The 22,412-nt window shown below is 42.6% G+C and overlaps 1 protein-coding gene across 2 annotated transcripts; it reads left to right on the forward strand.

Moving 5' to 3' along the window:
- The first annotated feature begins 484 nt into the window (after positions 1-484).
- TRIM4 (tripartite motif containing 4) lies at positions 485-21,059 on the forward strand. Of its 2 annotated transcripts, XM_049639280.1 has the most exons (7): positions 485-1,078; positions 6,085-6,180; positions 6,849-7,079; positions 11,440-11,462; positions 11,726-11,823; positions 15,214-15,482; positions 20,300-21,059. In XM_049639280.1, the coding sequence occupies exons 1-7, from the start codon at positions 686-688 to the stop codon at positions 20,324-20,326; spliced, it is 1,137 nt and encodes a 378-aa protein (XP_049495237.1). In that variant the 5' UTR covers positions 485-685; the 3' UTR covers positions 20,327-21,059. The 2 variants fall into 2 exon arrangements, with proteins under 2 accessions (XP_049495237.1, XP_049495236.1); XM_049639279.1 differs by having other exon boundaries at positions 15,214-21,059.
- Positions 21,060-22,412: the final 1,353 nt, after the last annotated feature.

The following is a 22,412-nucleotide window of genomic DNA, read 5'->3' on the forward strand; positions in this document are numbered from 1 at the left end:
AACGCTCCCTTTCCTGCTCACGTCCTGGAATACTGGCTCTCCAATTCACCCAACACCAGGAGAGTAGGTGGGCTTCGCGGGGGCAGCAGGAAATCCTGCCTTTCCAAGAACTCGACTAGCTCTTGAGGGTGGAGGCCAAGAATGAAGGCTGAATGGAAAGAACGGACTTCAGGGAGAGCAAGCCTAAACTGGCCCGGCGCCTCATTCGCCCCCACTCCACGCCCAGCTGCACAGACCTCCCTCACCCCAGGCCCTGGCGCTGCAGCACTCCCAGAACGCCCGCCCGACTGCAGCTCGCCAAGGACGCCAGAACTTGACCTCACCTCTCCAACGTGAAGGACAGGCCAAACTCCTTAGCGCCGCCTCGCTTTGCTCCTCCAGCTTCGGCTCGCGAGGGCTCCTCCGGTCCTCTCTAGGCGTCCCAGAGCAAGTTCCGCATCTCTATTGTTGGCCCGAGGGGCAGCCCGCGTCCCGTCGTGCCCCGCGGCGCCCTCGAGGAGCCGAAACCCCGAGGCGGCCGGGCTCGCGCTCGGGCCCCGCGGCGCGCGCGGAGAGGGGCCGCCGGTTGGCCAGCGCGCGCCGGGACTGGTCCCGAGGCCCCGGAGGAGGGACGGCACTTTCCCCTCCCCGCCGCCCGCACTCCCTCGCCTCGCGTCGGACCCCGACCCCGGGGCGGAGAATCGGCATGGAAGCCGAAGACCTCCAGGAAGACCTGACCTGCTCCATCTGCCTGGACTATTTCGAGGACCCGGTGTCCATCGAGTGCGGCCATAACTTCTGCCGCGGCTGCCTGCACCGCAGCTGGGCGCCGGGCGGCGGCGCGTTCCCCTGCCCCGAGTGCCGGCAGCCGTCGGCGCCCGCGGCGCTGCGGCCCAACTGGGCCTTGGCCCGGCTGACGGAGAAGACGCGGCGCCGGCGTCAGGGCCCCGTGCCCCCCGGCCTGTGCGGCCGCCACTGGGAAGCGCTGCGGCTCTTCTGCGAGGACGACCAGCGGCCCGTGTGCTTGGTGTGCAGGGAGTCGCAGGAGCACCAGACGCACACCATGGCGCCCATCGACGAGGCCTTCGCCAGCTACCGGGTGAGCCGGCCGTAGCGGGGCTGCCGGTATTCCCGGAATACCATTGTCATGTCATGTCGTAGGCCATTGTCATGAGAGACCTACGAGGTGGCTGCAATGCCCATTGGAAGTACGACCTCCCCCGCCCCCCACCACCTGTGCGAAGAAATTAAGCGACACACAGATCTCAGAGTTGGGGTTAAAACTGAGATGAGGAGGGTCTGCATAGAATTTTCAAAGTATTGGCCTCTGGGAGCTTCTAGTTTAAGACAGTCATACCGAGGGGGTGTATACCAGTGCCGCCCAATAGAAACACGATGTAATAAAACTTTCCTAGTGGTGAAAAGAAACGGGTGATGCTAATTTTAATAATATGTTTTATTTAACCCAGTTTTCCAAAGTGTTATCATTTGACATCAATCGCTATGAAAAGTTATCAGTGAGACATTTTAGTTACGTTTTTCGTAATAGGACTTGGAAATCTGTGTTTACGTTTACAGCACATGTCAATTCGGACTATCCACAGTTTGGGTGCTCACCTGGCTAATGGATGCTGTATTAGACAGTGCAGGTGTATATCTACAGGGTTTATAGACAACTGATGATTTGGGAAAAGCTGGCTTGAAGTGCGAGGCCGGGATTTGATACTAGCTTCCTTCATCAGTTGGGAAAAATCACTTAACTGTTTGAATTTGGAGATTAATCTGTCCTGCCTATTTTATGGATTAAGGCGCTTCAGTTGAATAAAGCAGTTTATCTTACTTTACTCCAGCCACACTGCCTTCTTTTGTTTCAAGTCTGTTCTCTTTCTCTACCCACACCTTCCATCCTTTACATCTTTTTAGCTTTTAGCTTGAAGACCTTCCTTCATCATCCTTTCCAGAGTAGCCCTACCCCCTTCTATACTGATGGTGTAACTCCAGTGGTCTCCAACAGAATTGGTATCTAGTAAGTACTGGTTGAAAACACAAGTTTAACGATACAACTTAAAGTATTTTGTAAACTATAAAATGCCATACAGTTTTATCAACTGACTACAAACAGGAAATATGCAAAGTAGCACTATGAACTATACATCCACCCCTTCACTCAGTAACCTTTATTTATGCTTACTGTAGGCCAGGCATTGTTCTAGAATCTGGACATAAATGGATAAGGACAGGAGCCTTGTCTTGTAGGGTACATAAGCATGTAGACCAATAAGTTCAGTGTGTAAGTGAGTTATTCAACTTTGTATCGAGTACATGGAAGGTCTGAGGAGAAATGGCTTCACGGAGTTGAACATGAACTCACTTTTGACGGGTGAGTATGATAGGTAAAGGAGAGGATATTCAGGCCAAAGGAACAGCATATTCAGCATGGCTGCTTGGAATGGCATGTGATCAATGTGAGAGGACTGGAAGTTGCTTAATATTTTTGGAGGGTAGAGGGAGAGAGGAAGGTGGCAGTTAAGTTTGGAGAACTGCTTGGTGTTGCCCTCCTGCCACCTCCTGGCAGTTTCTGTTATTGTAGGGAAGGATTTTTCTAATCTCCCTGGAATTACCATTTTCATTCAGGGGACCCTTTTCAGATCTCAGTTGTGGTAGGATTCAAAAAGACTTAGGTAAAAACAAAACAAAAAACAAAACAAAACAAAACAAAAAGAGGTAGAATCTTGGAATACAACCAGCAATACAGGATAATTCACAAATACTGGAATTGTTAAGGGCTTTTAAAAATTGAAAAATTCTATTTAAAATATTTTTTCATTATTATTTTTAAACATTTTTAAAAATGTTTATTTATTTTGGAGAGAGAAAGACACAGTGTGTGAGTGGGGGAGGGGCAAAGAGAGGAAGACACAGAATCTGAAACAGGCTCCAGGCTCTAAGCTGTCAGCACAGAGCCTGACACGGGGCTTGAAGTCATGAACCGTGAGATCATGACCTGAGCTGAAGTTGGATGCTTAACTGACTGAGCCGCCAAGGCACCCCAATATTTTTTTCATTATTAAACAAAAGTGAAAACTTAAAAAAAAATCTTGATCACATTCAAAAGAACTACTTATCTGATTGCAGTCCTCCCATATACATCGAAGTTGACAGTGATTACAGAGTGGCAGTTGTATAGTTGATAGAGGAATAAAATTACTTGAAATAGCTTTCCAAATAGCAGGATTATATACCTGTTTAACAACTAGAGGTAATAAGTAGATTATATAATATTAGAAAACATAGTGTTAGAAAGAAAATAACACAGGTGATTTTGTGACGTATAACAGAACTATAGGAAGTCCTTGGCAACCTAATTTTATCCACCCCCCAACATTTCACTATGCGATTTCCAAGCAAACATGAATGTTTGACGAAGTTTATGATACCAGTATACCCACATCTAGGTTCTGCCATTAGCATTTTACTCTGTTTATCACCTATCTATCCATCTGTCTGTTCTCTGCATCCATCAATTCTTGTTTCCTTTTGAGGCATTTAAAGTTAATTGCAGATAGTCCACTTCCTCCTATACTTTAGCATGCTTACCGCCAACCAACCACATTCAGCATTAGTGGTGGTTTTTGAAGTCACATTTAATATAATTAAATATGCACATCTTTAGTGTACATTTGCTGAGCTTTGACAAATGCATACACCTGGGCACCCTAAGCCCTTCTTAAGATAAAGACGATAAAGATTACTGGGGTGCCTGGCTGCTCAGTCACGGGAGCATGTAACTCTTGATCTCAGGGTTGTAAATTCGAACTGCACATTGGGTGTGGTGCTTACTTAAATCTTAAGACAAAAAAAAAAAAAAAGAACATTGTCATCACTGCAGAAAGCTCCTCCATCCTCTCTCCCAGTTAATCTGCTCCCTCTTCCCAACCCAGCTACTGTTCTAATCTTTTTGCACTGACGATTATTTTGGCCTGTTGTGGAACTTCATGTGAATGGAATCCCTTTGCAACCTAGTTTCATCTGCCCCCTCCAACATTTCACTATGCAATTTCCAAGCAAACATGAAAGTGGGAAGAATAGTCTGTACTCCTTTATATGGGCTCCTTTTGCCCAGCGTATCGATTTTGAGATTCACCCATTTTGTGTGTATCAGTAGCCTGTTTCTTTTTCCTGCTGAGTCGTATTCCATTTTATGAACATACCGCAGTTGGCTTATCCATCTTTCCATCACTGCATACCTGGGTTGTTTCCAGTTTTTGGCTTTTATGAATAAAGCTGGTATGAGTATTCTCATAGAGGTATTTTTATAGATGCACACTTTCATGTTTCCCGTATCTAGAAGTTGTACTGCTGGGCCTGGGATTGATGTATGCTTAGTTTGACGCTGGACCTTTTCCCAGAGTGGTGGTTCTGTTTCGCACAGCCACCAGCACCATGTGGCCATGGGGGAGCTCTGGCAGCTCCACACCTTCACCAGTTTTGGTGGTGTCGCTCTTTCCAATGACTTCATTTTGCTGTAGACATTGTCATTTGTAAGTGTGGGAAGAAAAGTGACACCGACTGGTTTTCATTATTCTCCTAGGGAAGAAAAAAAAAAAACTTGCCCTGCTTATTTCTTAGTTCTGTTCATTTTTTTTTCCTTTTGCTTTTTATTTTGACACATATTTACACTTCCAGAAAGCTGCCCTAGGCCACTCTTCAGCATTTGACGGTATTCACTGGTTTTTATTTAAATTTTCTCTTCCTTTGGTGTGTGAGAAACCATCCTCTCTGGGTTTTTCACCAACCACCACTCAGCTTAGCTTCTTGGCAGGGTTTTTGTCCTCTGCACACCCCTTAAGTGTGGTTGTTCCTTGTTCCAGCCTGTATTGCCTTCTTGATAGACTCTTACTGGGGGATTTTACTCATACCCTGGCTGCACCTGCTGCCTGTGCTCTAACCCTCCCCCCTCAATCTACTTCTGCAGCTCAGATCTCTTGACACTTAACTGTTAACTGTACTCATCAGGGACACCCCCCTCCAAACTCAATTTAGTAAAGTCGAATTTAATTCCCCCCCTTCCATTTACATACTGCTCATTTCCCTGTATTTCCTTATTTGGTAAATAGACCACAGTCCTTCTAGTTGTCAAGCCGGAACCCAGGGGCAAAATCTGGACTCCTTTCTCTCACAGCCATTTGGTCATCTGTTCTTGCTGGTTTTCCTCTTGTGTGTGTGTGTGTGTGTGTGTGTGTGTGTGTGTGCGCGCGTGTGTGTCTAACCTGTGTGCTTCTGTCTGAGGTCATGTCTGACCTTATGCTACCAGGTGCTGCCCCTCCACAGCCATTTTTGTTAATGCTGATCGACTCCTTTTACTTTTTAATAGCTCATTCAGGTTGTTAAATTCTAAAATCAAGACCGAAATTCATAAAAGTTTTAGTCCCCACCCTCCCAAACTTCCAAGCCATTTCTATTCCCCAGAAATAACCAGTGTTAATCTTTAGGTGTATGTTCTTCCAGACTTTTCTTCTATTTAAATACACACATCATGCACAGATACATGTGTATTTGTTCTTTTCAAAACAATTATACAATACTATTGTTTTACAGTATAGTTTTTTTACTTACTAAAACACATCAATATATAGAGAGAACTACCTGAGATTGTCACAGAGTATCAATATACCATAATTTATTTAATAATTCCCCATGAATGGATAATGAATACTGCTGCAGTGAACATTCCTATACATATTATTTTTGCTAGTGTCTTGTTGCACAGATTATTGGAAGTAGGATTATGCACATTTCAGATGGTTTTAAATCCTGTCAGTTGCCCTTCAAAAGGATGGCACCTTTTTACAAAAGTCTCCTACTATTATAGTGTCAGAGGCCTCCCTCACCAGTACAAGGTATTTATTAAGCCTCTAACAGTTTTCATTTTTTGCCAACTTAATAGGCAGGCTCTATAGAGTATTGCAAAGATTTCAGATCAGAATACTTTTTATGCCTAATTCTGTAACTGTCTTCAACATTTTCTCAATCTCATTGCCTGTTCAGCTCTGAACAAGCAAGATGTTTGCGGAGATGCTTTCTGATATGTGTTTCTGCTGGCAGGAGAAACTTCTTAAGACTCAGTGTAGTCTGACGGCCAAGATGAAGAAAGCCATGCATTTGCAGGACATGGAAGTGAAAAATGCTACTGAGTGGAAGGTAATAGCAGAATCGGTTGAGCCTTTCTTGCCCCTGAGACCCTTCGGTATTGTTGGGAGGAGCTTGCATGATGTTAAGAGTGGTCAGGCCCCTTGCAGATAAGGTGATAGATCAGGAAGTGTGTGTCTGTACTGACCTGTGGCTTTGGGCGATGGGAGTACCACATACTTCATCCCCATCTCTCTAAGGTGGTGCCCCTCTCCTTCCCACTTTTTCCTAAATATACTCCCTAGGTTATGGGTGGTCTGAGTCCATGGCATCGTGGAAAGTAAATGGACTTTGCTTTCAGAGATACTGGTCTAGTTGGGAGGCATGATGCGCACACACAGAAGCACATCTAAAGCTTAATGAGACCAAACAGTAGGTGTTCTGGAGGGTAAACTGAGTAATAGATGTGAAAGTGTGTTTTAGTTTTAAAAGTACACAAACAAGGCATTGCTGTCAGTAGTAGAGCCTCAAGTGTCACAAAGAATGAACTAATACTATACAGGCCAGTACAAAGATACCAAGTGAGTATAAATAAATTAGCGGGAATTTGTGGAGGGTGGGCAGGGGCTTTCTGGAGGAGGTGATTGGGATGGAGGGGCCATGGACTGTTGGGGAGTCACGTGCATGGAATTTAGGAGCAAGGGCAGGACAAGGACTGAGCAAGTGTCATGTGGCCGTAGGAGAAGATGAAGAACCAGCGAATGAGATTCGGTGCAGAGTTTGCTAAGCTGCACCACTTCCTGGCCGAAGAAGAGCAACTGTTTCTTCAGAGACTGAGCAAAGAAGAAGAAGAGACGAAGAAGAAACAGAATGAGAACACGTTAAAGCTCCATCAGACGATCACTTCCTTGAAGCAGCTCATCTTAGAGGTCGGGAGGAAGAGCCAGAGCCCCACCCTGGAGTTGCTGCAGGTGAGACAGTCACACACTGAACTCCCTCTTGTCTTTCCTGGTGAGTGGGTTTAATAGAGGAAATGTGTTCTCTCTGTTGATAATTGTGTACTACTGTCACTATACAGTTAAAGAGTCAAAGATTCACCATTCAGAGGAAATTAACGCAACGTTTAGGTATGCTGAGCTCAGGTGCTGTGGAGATACCCAGGTTCACTTGGTTTGCCTCGGGTCTGAAGCACATCTAAGACTTTTCCATTCATGTTACTTATACATTTATGACTCTTTGTTAAAATAGTAAAATAAAGCAAACCTACAATCACCAAGGAGATAACTGTATCAGTAGTTTTTAAGATAAATTTGTCTTCCTTACTAATTTTTAATCATTATAATCATAGCTTGATAATAACTTTGCTCTTAGCCTCAGATTTTGATAGGTACATTCATTTAAATAATTTCTAATATCTAGCAACTGTTAAAAAGTTATAATTCTAATTTGGTAGCACTTAGGGGCGCCTAGCTGGCTCAGTCAGTAGAAAATGTGACTCTTGATCTCAGGGCTGTGAGTTCAAGCCCCATTTGGGCATGAAGCCTCCTTAAAAAAAAAAAAGTAATTCATTAGCACTTAGATTTGGAACTTTAAGGCAGTTTATTATATAATCTTTACCTTTATATCCTCAGCAAGTAAAGTATCCTTATAGGTTCTTTCAGTTTTTGGATAGGATCCAATATTTGTAACTGTCTTAGATTCCTCAGACTCTCTCTTCCACATCATGTGACTGAGGAGGAAAGAATTGTTGAAGAGCGCTTCAGTCTGTGATTACTTTTTTTTCCTCACCAGGATACAACATTCTGCTCTACCTTTAAGGAAGAGAGACACATGGACCCACTCACCAGTTATTTTCAGCAAGAAATTGCTAGGGGAAGGGTATAGTTTATGTTAATGTAATGATTTCCAAGAATTGTCTACAACTTTTACAGCTTGCTTAAGCCACGATGTTCCAGTTACATATCCAAATGTATATTCAGCAGAATCTTTGAAATAACACATTGGAATAATTTTTTAAATAGAGGTTTAATATCTACTCAGAATCTGAAACCTCAAAGATATGCATGAACCAGCAGAATACTTACAAAATATATATCAGCCAACATAAGTGCAACGGTAGGGAAATGATTAAAGAAGACAGAACTGGATTATAGAATCTCAGCCTGAGAGAACTTATTTTACTAATCTATTCACTTATCCATCTATTTTTCCTTTATTTCATCATTTTTAGCCTATAACTCACTTCTTTTCTTCTTAGAACTGTATAGACACCTTAAAAAAAAGAACTGTGGAAACATTGAAAAAAAATTCTGTTGTACCTAATTTTTATCTTTTCATTTGAATGTGTTCTTATGCAATGTACAGTATTGCTTTGGTTTATGTATTTTTAATTTATGCAATGATTTAATCTTGCTGCATTCCATCTCTTGCTTCTTTCCTTAGGCACTATGTTTTTGTTTTCTTTTATTTTTTTTTAACATTTATTCATTTTTGAGAGACAGAGTGTGAGGGGGAGGGGCAGAGATAGAGAGAGAGAGAGAGAACGAGACAGAATCTGAAGCAGGTTCCAGGCTCTGAGCTGTCAGCACAGAGCCCGATGTGGGGCTGAAACCCACGAATAGTGAGACCATGACCTGAGCCGAAGTTGGACGCTTAACCAACTGAGCCACCCAGGCGCCCCTTAGGTACTATGTTTTAAGATCCATTCCTGTCGCTGTCTATACAGTACGTTGAACCCACGTGTCTACCTACCACATTTTGTCAGTTCCTTCTTCCAAAGTTGGAAACCCAGGTTGCCCCAACACCATTACCACTACAAATAATGCAGTGAAATCATTAATATCTGCTTTTATTGTTTTTGTTTTTATTTTTTTTTTATTAGTTCTTGGGTTTGCTCTATAGTTCTTTCTCAGCCTCTGGAGCTGGCATGCCTAGCTCATCTACATTGACCCTTTTGTTTGCTGGTAAAATTATTTATTTATTTATTTATTTATTTATTTATATTTTTTATAGTTTATTTTAGTCTATTTTGAGAGAGAGAGAGAGAGAGAGAGAGAGAGAGTGTGTGTGTGTGTGTGTGTGTGTGTGAGCAGGGGAGGGGCAGAGAGACAGAGAGAGAGGGAGAAAGAGAATCCCAAGCAGGCTCTGTGCTGTCAGTACAGAGCCCGATGCAGAGCTTGATTTCCTCAAGAGCTGTGAGTTGAAATCAAGAGTTGAACACTTAACCGACTGAGCCACCCAGGTGCCCCTGCTGGTAAATGTTTTTAAACTATACTTTCACCTTTAAGTATCGTTTGTGTCCATGGATTCGGGCAACATCATTTTTACTGTCATAACAAAATAAACATGTTTAAAAACATTTTAGTATAACATCCATAGAGAAAAATGCATAAATCATAAACCTGACAGATTATCACCAAGTGACCCACCCACGGAACCACCAGCCAAGTCTCGTAATAGAACATGAATAGCTTGCCAGGCGCCCTCTGCGTGCCCCAGTCAACACCCCTTCCCTTCTCCCTGAGGGTGTTCTCCCTCCAGACTTCTCACACTGTTCTGTCTGTTTCTGAGTACTACTCTTTCAGCATTTGCTGCTTTTGCTCCACATTATGTTGTGAAGTTCACCCAGGCTGTCGTAGGTGGCAGCAGACATTTGTTTCCATCACTGTGTACAACTTCTCAACCAGGAGGGATTTTGCTCCCCCAGGGGGCAGTGCTGGAGACATTTTTGGTTGTTACAACGTGAGGGTGGCTACTACCGGCGTCTGGCGTGTAGAGGCCACAGATGCTGCTAAACATCCTATAATGCACAGAAGACACCTCCCCCTCAGCTCCCAGCAAAAACTTTTCCAGCCCCAAATGTTAATAGTGCCAGGTTGAAGGCCCTGTTCTGTAGTATCCCATGGTACTAATATACCAAAAATACCATTCACTCTACTGTTAGCAAAATTTGGGTTGTTTCTAGTTTTTATTGTTACAAAAAAGCAGTTATGAACATGTCTTTTTTGGTGTACATGTGTCCACATTTCTGTCAGTTATGTACCTGTGAAAGCAATTCCGAGTCACAGGGCATCTGTTGGTTCCAAACGGAGGATTCCAAACTGTTTTCCAAAGTGATTGTATCAGTTTACACTGTTACTTGCAGTGTGAGAGAGATCAGTGGCTCTGTGTGATCATCAGTGCTTAGAATTGTCAGCTCTTTACTTTTAGCTGAATGGTATAGAATGTTAGCTCAGGCCCTCAGTCAGCACCCCTTTCCTCCTTCCAAAGGGTAGATGAATTTTGCAAATGACTAATGTGCTTGAGCACTTTTTCATGTGGTAATTAACCATTTTGATACACTTGTTGTTTTTTTTTAAGGTTTCTTGAGGTGTAATGTACATATCTTATAATTCACCCACACATATACCCATACACTTAAAAGTGTACTTTTTATCATTAAATAAGTGGTTTTTATAATTTTCCCTAGTTGTGGAAACCTTACCAAAGTCCAGTTTTAGAGCATTTCCATCACCCCAGTAAGATCACTTTGTGCTTATTTATAGTTAATCTCTGTTCCTGCTTCTAGCCCCTAGACAACTTACTTTCTGACTCTATAGATTTCCCTTTTTGAAATATACCATATAAACGAGTCATATAATAATGTGGTCTTTTGTGTATGGAATCTTTCATTTATAATGTCTTTGAGGTTCATTCATGTTATAGCATATATTAGTATTGTATTTATATTCCTTTTTTTTCTTTTATCCCTGAATAGTATTTCATTGTAGACTATACCACGTTTTGTTTCTCTTTTCAGTTGATGGACATTTGGGTTGTTTCCACCTTTTGGCTATTAGGAATGATGCTGCCGTGAACATTTGCCTGACATTCTTTGTGTGGACGTACATTTTCATTTCTCTTGGGTAGATAGTAGGAGCAGAATTGTTGGGCTGTGTCATATATTTATATTTAATTCTTTAGAAATTGCCAAACTGTTTTCCAAAGTGGCTGAACCATTTTATGTTCCTACCACGTCCTCAAGCAACACTTGTTAATGTCTGTGTCTGAAAGAGAATAGATGGAGAAGTAGGCAAAAAGCCAGGAGAGAGTTAGTGTCATGGTGGCAAAGGAGAAAGAATAGGGTTTCAGGGATTGGTTAACATTGTCAGATGGTGCAGAGAGGTCACATGAAGAAAAAGACTCCATGTGTCTGTCCATTGGCTTTGGCAGCATGAGAGCATACATGACATTGACAAAAGCGGTTGACAGAAAAATACCTGCTCCCGAAGTTGAGTACCAGATCTCAGGAGGAAGGGGCATAACTTACTTATGTTTTTCTTCTCTTCACAGAATCCAAAAGATGTGTTGACCAGGTATGAGCGGCTGCTTTCTTATGGGGCCTGAGTGGAATGGTAAAGATACAGGCTGAGGAGAGGGGAAACAGGCTTGGGGTCCATAGAACAGTCTGGGCACACCCTGGGAGTCCATGGAGGAGGGATTTTACTGTTGACTTTTGCAAGGGGGAATGGGAGAGTGGTGGTGTGAGCTTTGGGCTTGGAACCTTCCGCAGGAGTTGGGGGTCTTGGCTGCCTGAGTTGTCCCCTTTAAGAAGAGCAACCCTCTGTACTTTTCTTAGGAGTGAGAACCAGGATGTGAACTATTCCCCTGAAGTTCTAACAGTGAAGACTGTGTGCAAGATACCCATGATGAAGGAAATGCTGAAGCGATTCCAAGGTGAGCAAGGTTGGAGCTCCCTAGAAATCTTTAAAATAAGAGAATAAGCAATGAGAAAAGTCTGGAAAGGAAAGAGGAAACAGAGCATACAGCTAGCAGGAAAAGTGGTAAAAACTACTTAGGAATACATGGATATGTGCTTCATTCAAGAAGCATTTACTTAACATATACTGTGGGTTATAAGGTGCCGGTGATACAGAAAGAAAAAGGCCTAAGAATTTAAGCAAACTGGAGAGGCAGACCCATATCACTTACTGTAACATAGTGGGATGTACTGTTTATGGTGGTATGAATAAAATATTATGGAAGTACAGAGAAAGAGCTCTGTTGGGGGTGAAGTGGGGGGGGTTTCACACACAGGTGACATTGATCTGGGATTTGAGGCGTGAGTAGGAGTTTGCCAAGTAGAAAATGGAGGCATATTCATGTAACCAGAGGGAGCAGTGTGAGCCAAGGTGTGGAGGAAATGGAGGGGAGGGTATCCAATGTGACTAAACCATAAGGTGCATTGTGGGAAAAGGCAGGAGCTGAGGTTGAGAAGATGAGCATAGGAAAGTCTGAAGATAAACTTACCGGATCTCCAGGGAAGCACCAAGGCACATAGTTGTTGTCAGAACTACATAGCCGGTTCTCACGTGCACATCTCTGATGAAGAACCATGTGGTAGGTGTCTACTTCCAGCTAAAATGAAGTAATGGGGACTGGATTTACTCCTCGGCCTAAAACTTAGCCAACTAAGAAAACTAAAATAAAACAGATACAGTACATGAAGAGAACAGTTTTCCCAACCCTGGATATCAGGCAGTGCAGGCCAAGGACCCCTGAAAAATGTGAAACAAATGAGGTGAGCTCTATGATGGCTCCAGCCTCTAGCCTTGAAAGAGCTTTCAGGCTACTGCAGGGAGGGGTAGTGGAGGTGGAGCCAGGCTGAGGAATGGGGCTGAGTCCAGGGAGAACAAAGCAGTGAGAACTTGCAGAGTACTGGGCAGAGTACTGGTGAGGAGAGGGCCGTCTATAGAGAGAACCCTGATGATTTATGGAGGTGCCCCCTGAGTATTCAGCAGAGTAATGCTTAGCACATGCTTGTGAAAAACTACCTTAGGCCGAGGAAGGCCGTTTCCAAAATGATTAGAAGGAACAGTTCCTGGTGCTCCCACAGGGCCTAGACAATGCCTGTGCCTACCAGCCAGACTGGAAAACTCCTAATTCCTGGGGAAATCTTGCCTCATTAGAAGAGAGTCATTAACCCTACACTGAGTACTGCTTTGGGCCCACCTTAAAAGTCATGAGTTTAAGACCCAAAAGGATCACATTATTTCCAAGTAACTTTATCCTGAGACAAACCATGAGAATTTTAAAAATGAGTACCTAACAATCTAAGTTCACAATGCCTGGTATCCAATCAAAGATTACCGGGTATGCAAAAAGTTAGGAAGGCATGACCCATAATGAGAATAATCGATTGAGACTGACCAGGATTGATCCAGATATTAAAATAAGCTCCGAAGGACTTTATAATACAGTTATTATAACTATCCTGTAAAGAGGCACTTGGAGACGTGGAAGATGTAAAAAATCCCAGATCAAACCTCTGGAGATAAAACCACAGTGACTGAGACAAAGAATACACTGGTTGAGATTAATACGTGATTAGATATTACAGAGAAATAGGTGAGTGAACTTGAAGATGAAGCAGTGGAAACTACAAAATGAAATGCTCAGGAAAAAAACCTTACAAAATGAAAAAAGCATTGGTGAGCTGGGGGACAATATCATGCAGCCTTACATGTGGTAATTGGGGTCCCTGAATAGATGAACAGGATAGGGATGAGATAGGAAAAAATATCCGAAGAAATAATGGCCAAAAATTTTCCAAATTTGATGAAGACCCTAAGTCCACAGATCGCATAAGCTCAGCAAGCCCTAAAGAATAAGAAATAGGATGGAAACTACACCAAAACCAGTGTTAAGAGAAAATTTCCAAAGCAAGAAGAGAAAAAGGACGTTACTTACAATGGAAAAATAAAGATGACATCATATTTCCCTGAATTCGCCAAACATTTAAGAAAGAAATCTCCAGGGGCACCTGGGAGGCTCAGTCCGTTAAGTGTCCAACTTCTGCTCAGGTCATAATCTCACGGTTTGTGAGTTCGGGCCCCGTGTCGGGCTCTGTGCTGACAGCTCAGAGCGTGGAGTCTGCTTCAGATTGTGTGTCTCCCTGTCTCTCTCTCTCTCTCTCTCTCTCTCAAAAATAATTCTACGAGGCCTGCGTTATCATGATACCAAAATCAGACAAAGACATTATGAGAGAAAAGGTCTATAGATCAACGTCCCTTATGAACACAGACAGAAGAATTCTAAAGAAAATTTTAGCAAATCGAACCTAATGACATATTGAAAGATAATGCGTCACAACCAAATGGGTTTTATTCTAGAAAAGCAGGGTTGGTTTAACATTTGAAAAATCAGTGTAATTCACCACATTGGAAAACTGAAAAAGGGAAAACTATATGATCACCTCAGTAGATGTAGAAAAAACATTTGTCAAAACCTAACATCCATTTCTGATTAAAAAAATCCTCTTGAGAAACTAGAGAGACATGGAGAGTCTGGGAGGGAAGAGAATTGGGAGGCAGGGAGGCCAGGGAGGAAGTTAGAGACACCGTTAAAGTGGAAGGTGCTGAAAGTCTGAGTGAAGACAGTGGCAGTGAAGACAGAGAGGAGGAAAGGAACCTGGGTGGTATTTCCAAAGGTGGATTTGATAGGACTTGGTGACTAGTAAGCCATCAAAGGTCAGAGGGAGAGAGGAGTCAGATAACCTCAAGATTTCAAAGTGTGAGTTGTCTGGGTGAAGGTAGTGCTGTTACACCACAGAGAACACAGAAGACAAGATGTCTGCATGTGAAGGGGTATTCGTCTCAAGAGGATGGAAAGGCACAGAATAGTGAGTTCCATTTTGAGTGATCTGTTAGGGGCCTGTGGAGCTTCCCAGTGAACAGCTGGAACCAGGAAAGAGTAAACTTGCTAACGACTTTTCTGTGTCCCAGGGCAAAGAACCAGCCTGTCAGCCATCTTGGTCTGGTCCTGATTCAACAAGTCAGAATTGTTAGTGTTTTCCCAACTTTATGCTGATTGTGAAGACTTGGGGCCATGAAATAATGAGCCCCCTGTTTTTAGGTCTTAATCTTTTAGAGCAGAAGGGAAACGAAGATTTCACTTTGCTTAAGGCCACACCCAGCTGAGGATCAGTTGAGAGGCAGTGGGGTATCTCATCCCTAACAGTTCTTGTCAGGAGAAGGATGGGGTGAAGCTGGAAAAGAGGGGTATTTCTGGAGGAGGTTTGGTGGTAAGTTGTCACATTATAAATCTCTGCTCTCATTTTCTCTGCAGTGGCTGTAAATCTAGCTGAAGACACGGCCCATCCCAAACTTGTCTTCTCCCAGGAAGGGAGATATGTGAAAAATGGAGCATCAGCCAGTTCTTGGCCATTGTTTTCCTCAGCGTGGGACTATGTTAGTGGATGGAGGACCCCTCCGAAGACCACACAGTCTGTGGAAAGATTTCAGCACTTACCCTGTGTTTTGGGAAAAAACGTTTTCACTTCAGGGAAACATTACTGGGAAGTTGAGAGCCGAGATAGCCTGGAGATTGCCGTGGGGGTATGTCGGGAGGACATCATGGGGATTGTTGATAGTTCAAAAATGTCCCCCCATGTGGGAATCTGGGCTCTTTGTTGGAGTTCTGCTGGCTACCGGCCCCTAATAAGCTTTTCTGTAAGTCCTACCAAGCAAGAGCCTGCTCTTCACCGGGTGGGAGTTTTCCTAGATCACGAGGCTGGGGACATCTCCTTCTACAGCGCTGTGGATGGAGCTCATCTACACACTTTCTCTTGTCCTCACGTCTCCTGCCTCCGGCCATTTTTTTGGTTGAGTCCGTTAGCATCTTTAGTCATCCCAGCAGTGACTGGTGGGAAATGAGTCTTCCCCTACCCAGGAATCTTTGCCTGTACCCTAGCCTGGGGCCATGCATCCCTTGGCCCTCTTCTTTCACTCTGTACATACTGGTCCAGGTAGCACATCAGTACTGTCCATTCAGATTCTAATTTGATGTCTTGTTCAGCTCCCTGTGTGTGCTGTGCACAGAAAGTATGGTGGAGCCCGTTGGTGGCCTTTCCGGCACCCACTTGCCCCATGTCCCTCCTCCTCTTCTGGTTCTTCCTCATTGAGCTGTTTGGTGTGCACCCTCCCTGTGCTTCAGGAGAGGCAGCTCTCCCCAATGCGAGGCAATTCTGGCCAATGAGCTGGGATGAGAAATGTTCCAAGATGCTTCTGGGGAAAGATCATGTAGCTTTAAAAAAGAGGTGTTTAAGGAGACACAGCCCCTCTTCTGACGTTAGTAGCTGTCTTGGAACTGAGGAGAGCACAGTGACAGTGGAAAGGAAGAGGGAATGTGGGCTTTGCTAGCATTGTTGAACTGTTGGAATTTCCTTAATCCCCAATTTCTTGTCAGAGGAGGTTACTGCTCCCTCACTGTACAAGGCAATTCAGGTTGCATTTTTGTATAGGATGGTCTCTTTTCCTGAAACTTGACAGATTTGTAGACTGTTTCTGCTCAGTCACATAATTCCTCTACTCTCCAGTAAGTACTGATACCTCCCGATCAGAAAGTTGAGGGAATCTTCCCTTACTCTGCCCAGGCTATGACTCTTTTTCACCCGACCACGCCTACGCCCTCAAGTGTTGATCATGTTTCCATCTGTCAAATTCTTACTGTTGTGTATGCAAGGTATTCACGTCACATCTAAAACATTGGGAGGCACTTGCCAAGTATTCACACTGCACTTCTGGCCTCTTCATTAATGCTCTTGTACGACTCCTGAGAAGCTTGGTGTGAGATGGAAATTAAAATCCTCTTTTTACAAGTAAGAAAACAGACCTTTGGGGTAACTCACTCGGCATTGTTTGGCTGGCAAATGGGAATGCTGGGATTAAATCCAGATCAGTCTGAGGTAAAAGCCTGTGCCCTTTTCTGGTCTTTGTAAGCTTCTGGTTTTCGTAATGCTCTTTGTGAGCATTTATTGAATGCAGATTGCATGTCAGCAACATCTCCGTGTTGGGTTTTTATTTTGTTACACATTTTTATCCATTTATATGTGTTTTCCCTCATTTTATCTTTGTTTTCTAGAGTATAAGCTCTCAGGATTGTGACAGGAACTGGGTAGTTATTTTAAAAATAACGATTGTTTCTCTCTGTAAAAGTTGTCCACTTATGGTAGAAAATTCGGAACATACAAAAAGTATAAAAAGCTGAAAGTTATTGGTAATTTCACCACTTCTAACATTTTAATGTGTCTCCTCCCAGATTTCTGTAGACTTTCTGGCAGTGATTTAATAGCACCCTCCCTAACCCCTCCTCCCCTCCTGTGTCTCTGCCCATCCTGGCTTGTCTTTCTCTTCAGCCTGAGCAACCCCCTCATTCAGTGATTTCTGCTGAATTCTCCTTAACTTTCTAAAGTACTTGCTGTTAGGAGTTTCACTGGGTCCTCTAGAAAGATAGGTTGAAGTCCTACCTGTGAATATGACCTTATTTGGAAATTAAGATGCGGTCATTAGGGTGGGCCCTAACCCAATGTAACTGGCACCCTAATAATAATAGTAATAATAATCTGTGGTGCACACGGAGGTGACGTGTGAAGACACAGGGAAAATGACTGTGGGAGAGATTGGTGTCATGCTGCCACAAGCCAGCTGAGGGCTGCTAGAACCTGGAAAAGGCAAGGAAGAACCCTTCCCTAGAAGCTTCCGGAGGAGCATGCTCCTGCCAACACCTTGATTTGGGACCTCTAGCCTCCAGAACTGTGAGATGATTAACTTTTGTTATTTTAAGCCACTGGTTTGTGGCTTGTCACAGAGCCCTAGGAAGCAAATACACTTGCCCATCAGGACTTCCCCCAGTGTCTGCCTTGTTCGTTTCCGGTCCTTGGGAAACTCATTGCTACCCTTCCTCCATCCTCCTCCTGGGCTGTTGAGCCAGGTTGACTGGTTCTGCTACAAAGTCTTGCTCTCTGACTTCAAGTGGGCTATTTGAACTCCTTGGTGAACAAACTTTATTTTTTCATCCCTTGACTTCCTTTTACATTTTTGGTGGCAGTGATTCCAGACCATTTCCTCCTCTTTCAAGGCTTCACGAGCCCTGTCATACTACCGTAGGGGAGGCAAACTTTACCTCTACCTGTCTTAAGTTTTTGGCTGGGCCTCTGACAAGAAATCAGATTAACAAGAGAAAAACAGTTTACTAACACACGCAGCACACACCATGCAGGAGAAACCTAAAGTGAAGAGCAACTCAAAGTGGAGGCTTAGAATTCTGGTTTACATAGTACCTTTAATAAAGAACAATACATTTGTGGAGGACGCAGGAGGAACGTCTTAGCCTTCCAGGTGTGGCAGTCTGTGGGAAGGTAAATGCATGTGAGGAAACTAATGGAGGAAATGTTTGCAGATTCCTCTTTGGTGTTGTCTCCAGCAAAAGGAGAATGTATATCTTGTCTGCAGGCAGAAAAAGGGGAGCTTTTTCTGGGTTTGCTGCTCTTAATTGCCTTCAGCTCAAAATAATTTTTATGCTAAAGAGGCATATTTTGGGCTGACACATTCTGGTTTCCTTCACTATTATTAAAGAACTTGCATCTTTTACAGAGAAAAATATTCTTCTCTTACTCCACCTAATATATATATATATATATATATATATATATACACACACACACACACACATACATATATATACACACACACATATACATATATATATACACACACGTGTATATAATACATATATATATATATATATATATATATATATTATTTTTTTTTTTTTTTTTTTGCTTCTTTTGTGAGTCTTGATATTGGCTCCCCTCAGGTATGAGCTGGGACACAGGTATCATATTTACTAAAAATGAAGTAAACTCATGATGCTTCTGATATACAAACAGGACTGTAATAGTTTTCAGTGTTACTTAGGGATTTTTCTGAGTCTTTACTATGTTAACATGTTATGACATATTGGAAGAGGTATTTATTACACAGGATTTCTCAAGCTTATTTCACCACAGAAACTAACTGAGGGACTAATTCAGAGACTTTCCAGAAGATGGTTTGGCGATAACTATCCTACACTTTCTCCAGATGGTCTTGACTCTCTCAGATTTCAACCTAGACTTGCACTGCCGCACCCTCAAAGTTGGTGGGTATATGCATTGGTGCTGTAAGCACCAATGTCTACACTGTGTGACAGTGGATAAGGCTCTGCTAAGATCTTTTCCCCTGGAGACTGGGCTTTTGTTATGTAGAGCATTCTAGGCACATTTTCCAGTGATTTCTGTTCCTCCCCCCTCCTGACTCTGGTAGGAGGAGATCTTCCTCAACTTTTAATTCTGAGAATTTGGTGGAGTTCCTGGAGTTAAACCCATGAATATATGCTCTCCAGCCCCCTGCCCAACCCTGCAGCTCCAAGAAGTTTCTCACCCTTAAGCTAGCCCACACTCAACCTCACACTCAATCTTCATCAAAACCATTATTTATTCCTATAAGTTTATAGCTCTGTTGGATTTTGCTTCAGGTAAGGAGGTCTTAGCTTTGCCTCTGTGGATTTGCTTGTCTATCCAGATTTTGGGGTGGCAGTTTGCCATGCAACCTAAATTCTCTGATGAGTGCAGGAAAAGCCATTACTTTTCAGTTTTCTCATCTTTTTCTTGTAAGGATGTGAGTTAGGACTTCCCAATTCTTTACATGTAGGAGCTGAAACTGCAAGTCTGTCATAATATATCATAATATTAAAATAGACTTCTTGTGAGACCTCTGTATGGTTAATTGTGTCAACTCGACTAAAGGGTGCCTAGATAGCTGGTAAAACATTATTTCTGGGTGTGTCTGTGAAGGTATTTCCAGGAGAGATTAACATTTGAACTGATACACTGAGTAAAAAAAAAGATCATTTTCACCAAAGTGGGTAGACATTGTCCAATCAGTGGAGAGCTGAATAGAGCAGAAAGGCAAGTTTCTCCTCTGCATGAGCTGGCACATCCATCTGCCCCGGGGACATTGGCGCTCCTGATTCTTGGGCCTTCAGATGTGGACTGGGACTTATACCATTGATCCCCGATTCTTGAGCCTCTGGACCCCAACTGGAACTTACACCATTAGTTCTCCTAGTTTTCAGGTCTTTGGACTTGGATTGAATTACAGCACCAGCTTCCCTGAGTTTCCAGCTTGCAGACAGTAGATTGTGGGACTTCTTGTCCTCCATGGTGACGTGAGCCAATGGCCAGTGATCCATCCATCTTATTGGTTCTGTTTTTCTGGAGGACCCCTTGCTTTTTTTTTTTTTGTTTTAAATCAAATAGTCTTTCCATTCTTAACTGTTATTCTTAAACTATTCACCTTTAAAGTTATTGTTTCTTTCCAACATGGCCCAGCAGAATAGCTCCCACAGAGAAGGGTGGTGAGAGGAAGGGCTATTCTTCTATCATCAAGGTAGTGACAAGAGAATACACCATCAATATTCACAAGTATCCATGGAGTGGATTTCAAGAAGTGTGCCCTTTGGGCACTCAAAGAAATTTGGAAATTTGCCATGAAGGAGATGTGAACTTCAGATGTGCACATTGATACCAATGTGGGCCAAAGGAATAAGGAATGTTTCATACCATGTCCATGTGTGGTTGTCCAAAAAACAGCAAGGATGAAGATTCATCAAACAGGCTTCACACATTGGTTACATATGTACCCATCATCACTTTCAAAAATCTACAAGTAATAGATGTGGATGAGGACTAACCACTGATTGTCAAATAAACGTATAAAACTGCAACAGAAAAAGTTATTGTTTGATATAGTTGGATGAAAATATATTATTTTGCTAGTTCTTTTATTTAATTTTTTCTAAGTTTTTTTCCTTTTTCTGCTTTCTCTAGTTTTATTGTATATTTAAAAAATAAAATTCATTTTATCTCCTCTACTTATTATTGATACTTCTTTTAAAAACCTTTTTAGTCATTGCCATGGGATTTACAGTATACATTTTGAAAAAATCTGAATCTACCTTCAAGTAACGTGTCACTTAATGTGTAGAAAGAGACTTTATAATAGTAGAACTTGTTTTCCAGTCCTTGTTCTATTGTTATCATACATTTCACTTTTTTTGGAGGCAATAAAAACCCAATACATTGTTACTTTTAATGTTTTAAACACTTGCTTTAAACATCTTCTGGTATGTTGAAAGTGTAAGGGGGTATGAACTGACAACAACAACACAAAAAGGTGGAAAGGAGACACAATGAATAAACCCAAGTAACTGAAGACTCAAGAGATTTTGGAAAAATGACTTATAACTTATAGACTACATTCCTGCAGCCAAAGAGACTCAGGAAAGAGAAAATCACAGCTCCAGAATCTAGATGTTGACACTTTAGCCTTCTATTCTTCAATGACCTGGCCTATTTTCAGGGTTAAAAGAAAGAATACAGAAGATAGATAATTCCCTTTTTTTTTAAGTTTATTTTGAGGGGGAGAGGGGCAGAAAGAGGGAGACGGAGAATCCCGAGCAGGGTCCACACTGTCAGTGCAGAGCCTGATGTAGGGCTTGATCTCATGAACCGTGAGATCATGACCTGAGCCAAAATCAAGAGTCAGACACTTAACCGACTGAGCCACCTAGGCACTCCAAAGATAGATAACTCTTTTTTTTTTTTAAGTTTATTTATTTTTGAGACAGAGAGAGACAGAGCATGAACGGGGGAGGGTCAGAGAGAGAGGGAGACACAGAATCGGAAACAGGCTCCAGGCTCCGAGCCATCAGCCCAGAGCCCGACGCGGGGCTCGAACTCACTGACCGCGAGATCGTGACCTGAGCCGAAGTCGGACGCTCAACCGACTGAGCCACCCAGGCGCCCCGATAGATAACTCTTAAATGGAAAAGATTTCCAGAGTCAAAGGGATCAGAGTTCTCTGAAAAAAATTGAAGGTTACAGTTTGTCTTTCCTTAGTTTTACCATTATCAGTGTCATAGTGTAGATGTGTGGAATGCTTATTGACATGTCATCCCATTTTTGGTTTCTCATTTAGCATGACATACACTTTCAGGTCTTTCTTCTTTGCCCATTGTAAGAATCTCTTTTAGAACCACTTTTAGTTGAACTGTTTAGTCCATTTATATTTAATGAAATTATTGATATAGTTGAGTTTAAATCTATGAACTTGTTTTAAATTTTGCCTTTCTGCTTTTAATCTAATACTATTTTCCTGTCTTCTTTTGAGTTAATAAAATAATAAGTTTTATTTCATTTCAGCTTTTGGATCACTTTAGAGCTATAATTCTATTAAAAAATAAAAGATTTTAGGGGCGCCTGGATGGTTCAGTTGGTTGAGTGTCCAACTCTTGATTTTGGTTCAGGTCTTGAGCTCAGGGTTGTGGGATCGAGCCCTCTGTTGCGCCTCACACTGAGTGTGGAGCCTCCTTAATATCTCCTTTCTCTGTCTCACTTCCCCTCTGTCCCTCTCCCCTGCTTGCATGCACTCTCTCTCTCTCTCTAA

Source organism: Panthera uncia, chromosome E3 (genome assembly GCF_023721935.1).
Source record: "Panthera uncia isolate 11264 chromosome E3, Puncia_PCG_1.0, whole genome shotgun sequence".
NCBI classification, from domain to species: Eukaryota; Metazoa; Chordata; class Mammalia; order Carnivora; family Felidae; genus Panthera; species Panthera uncia.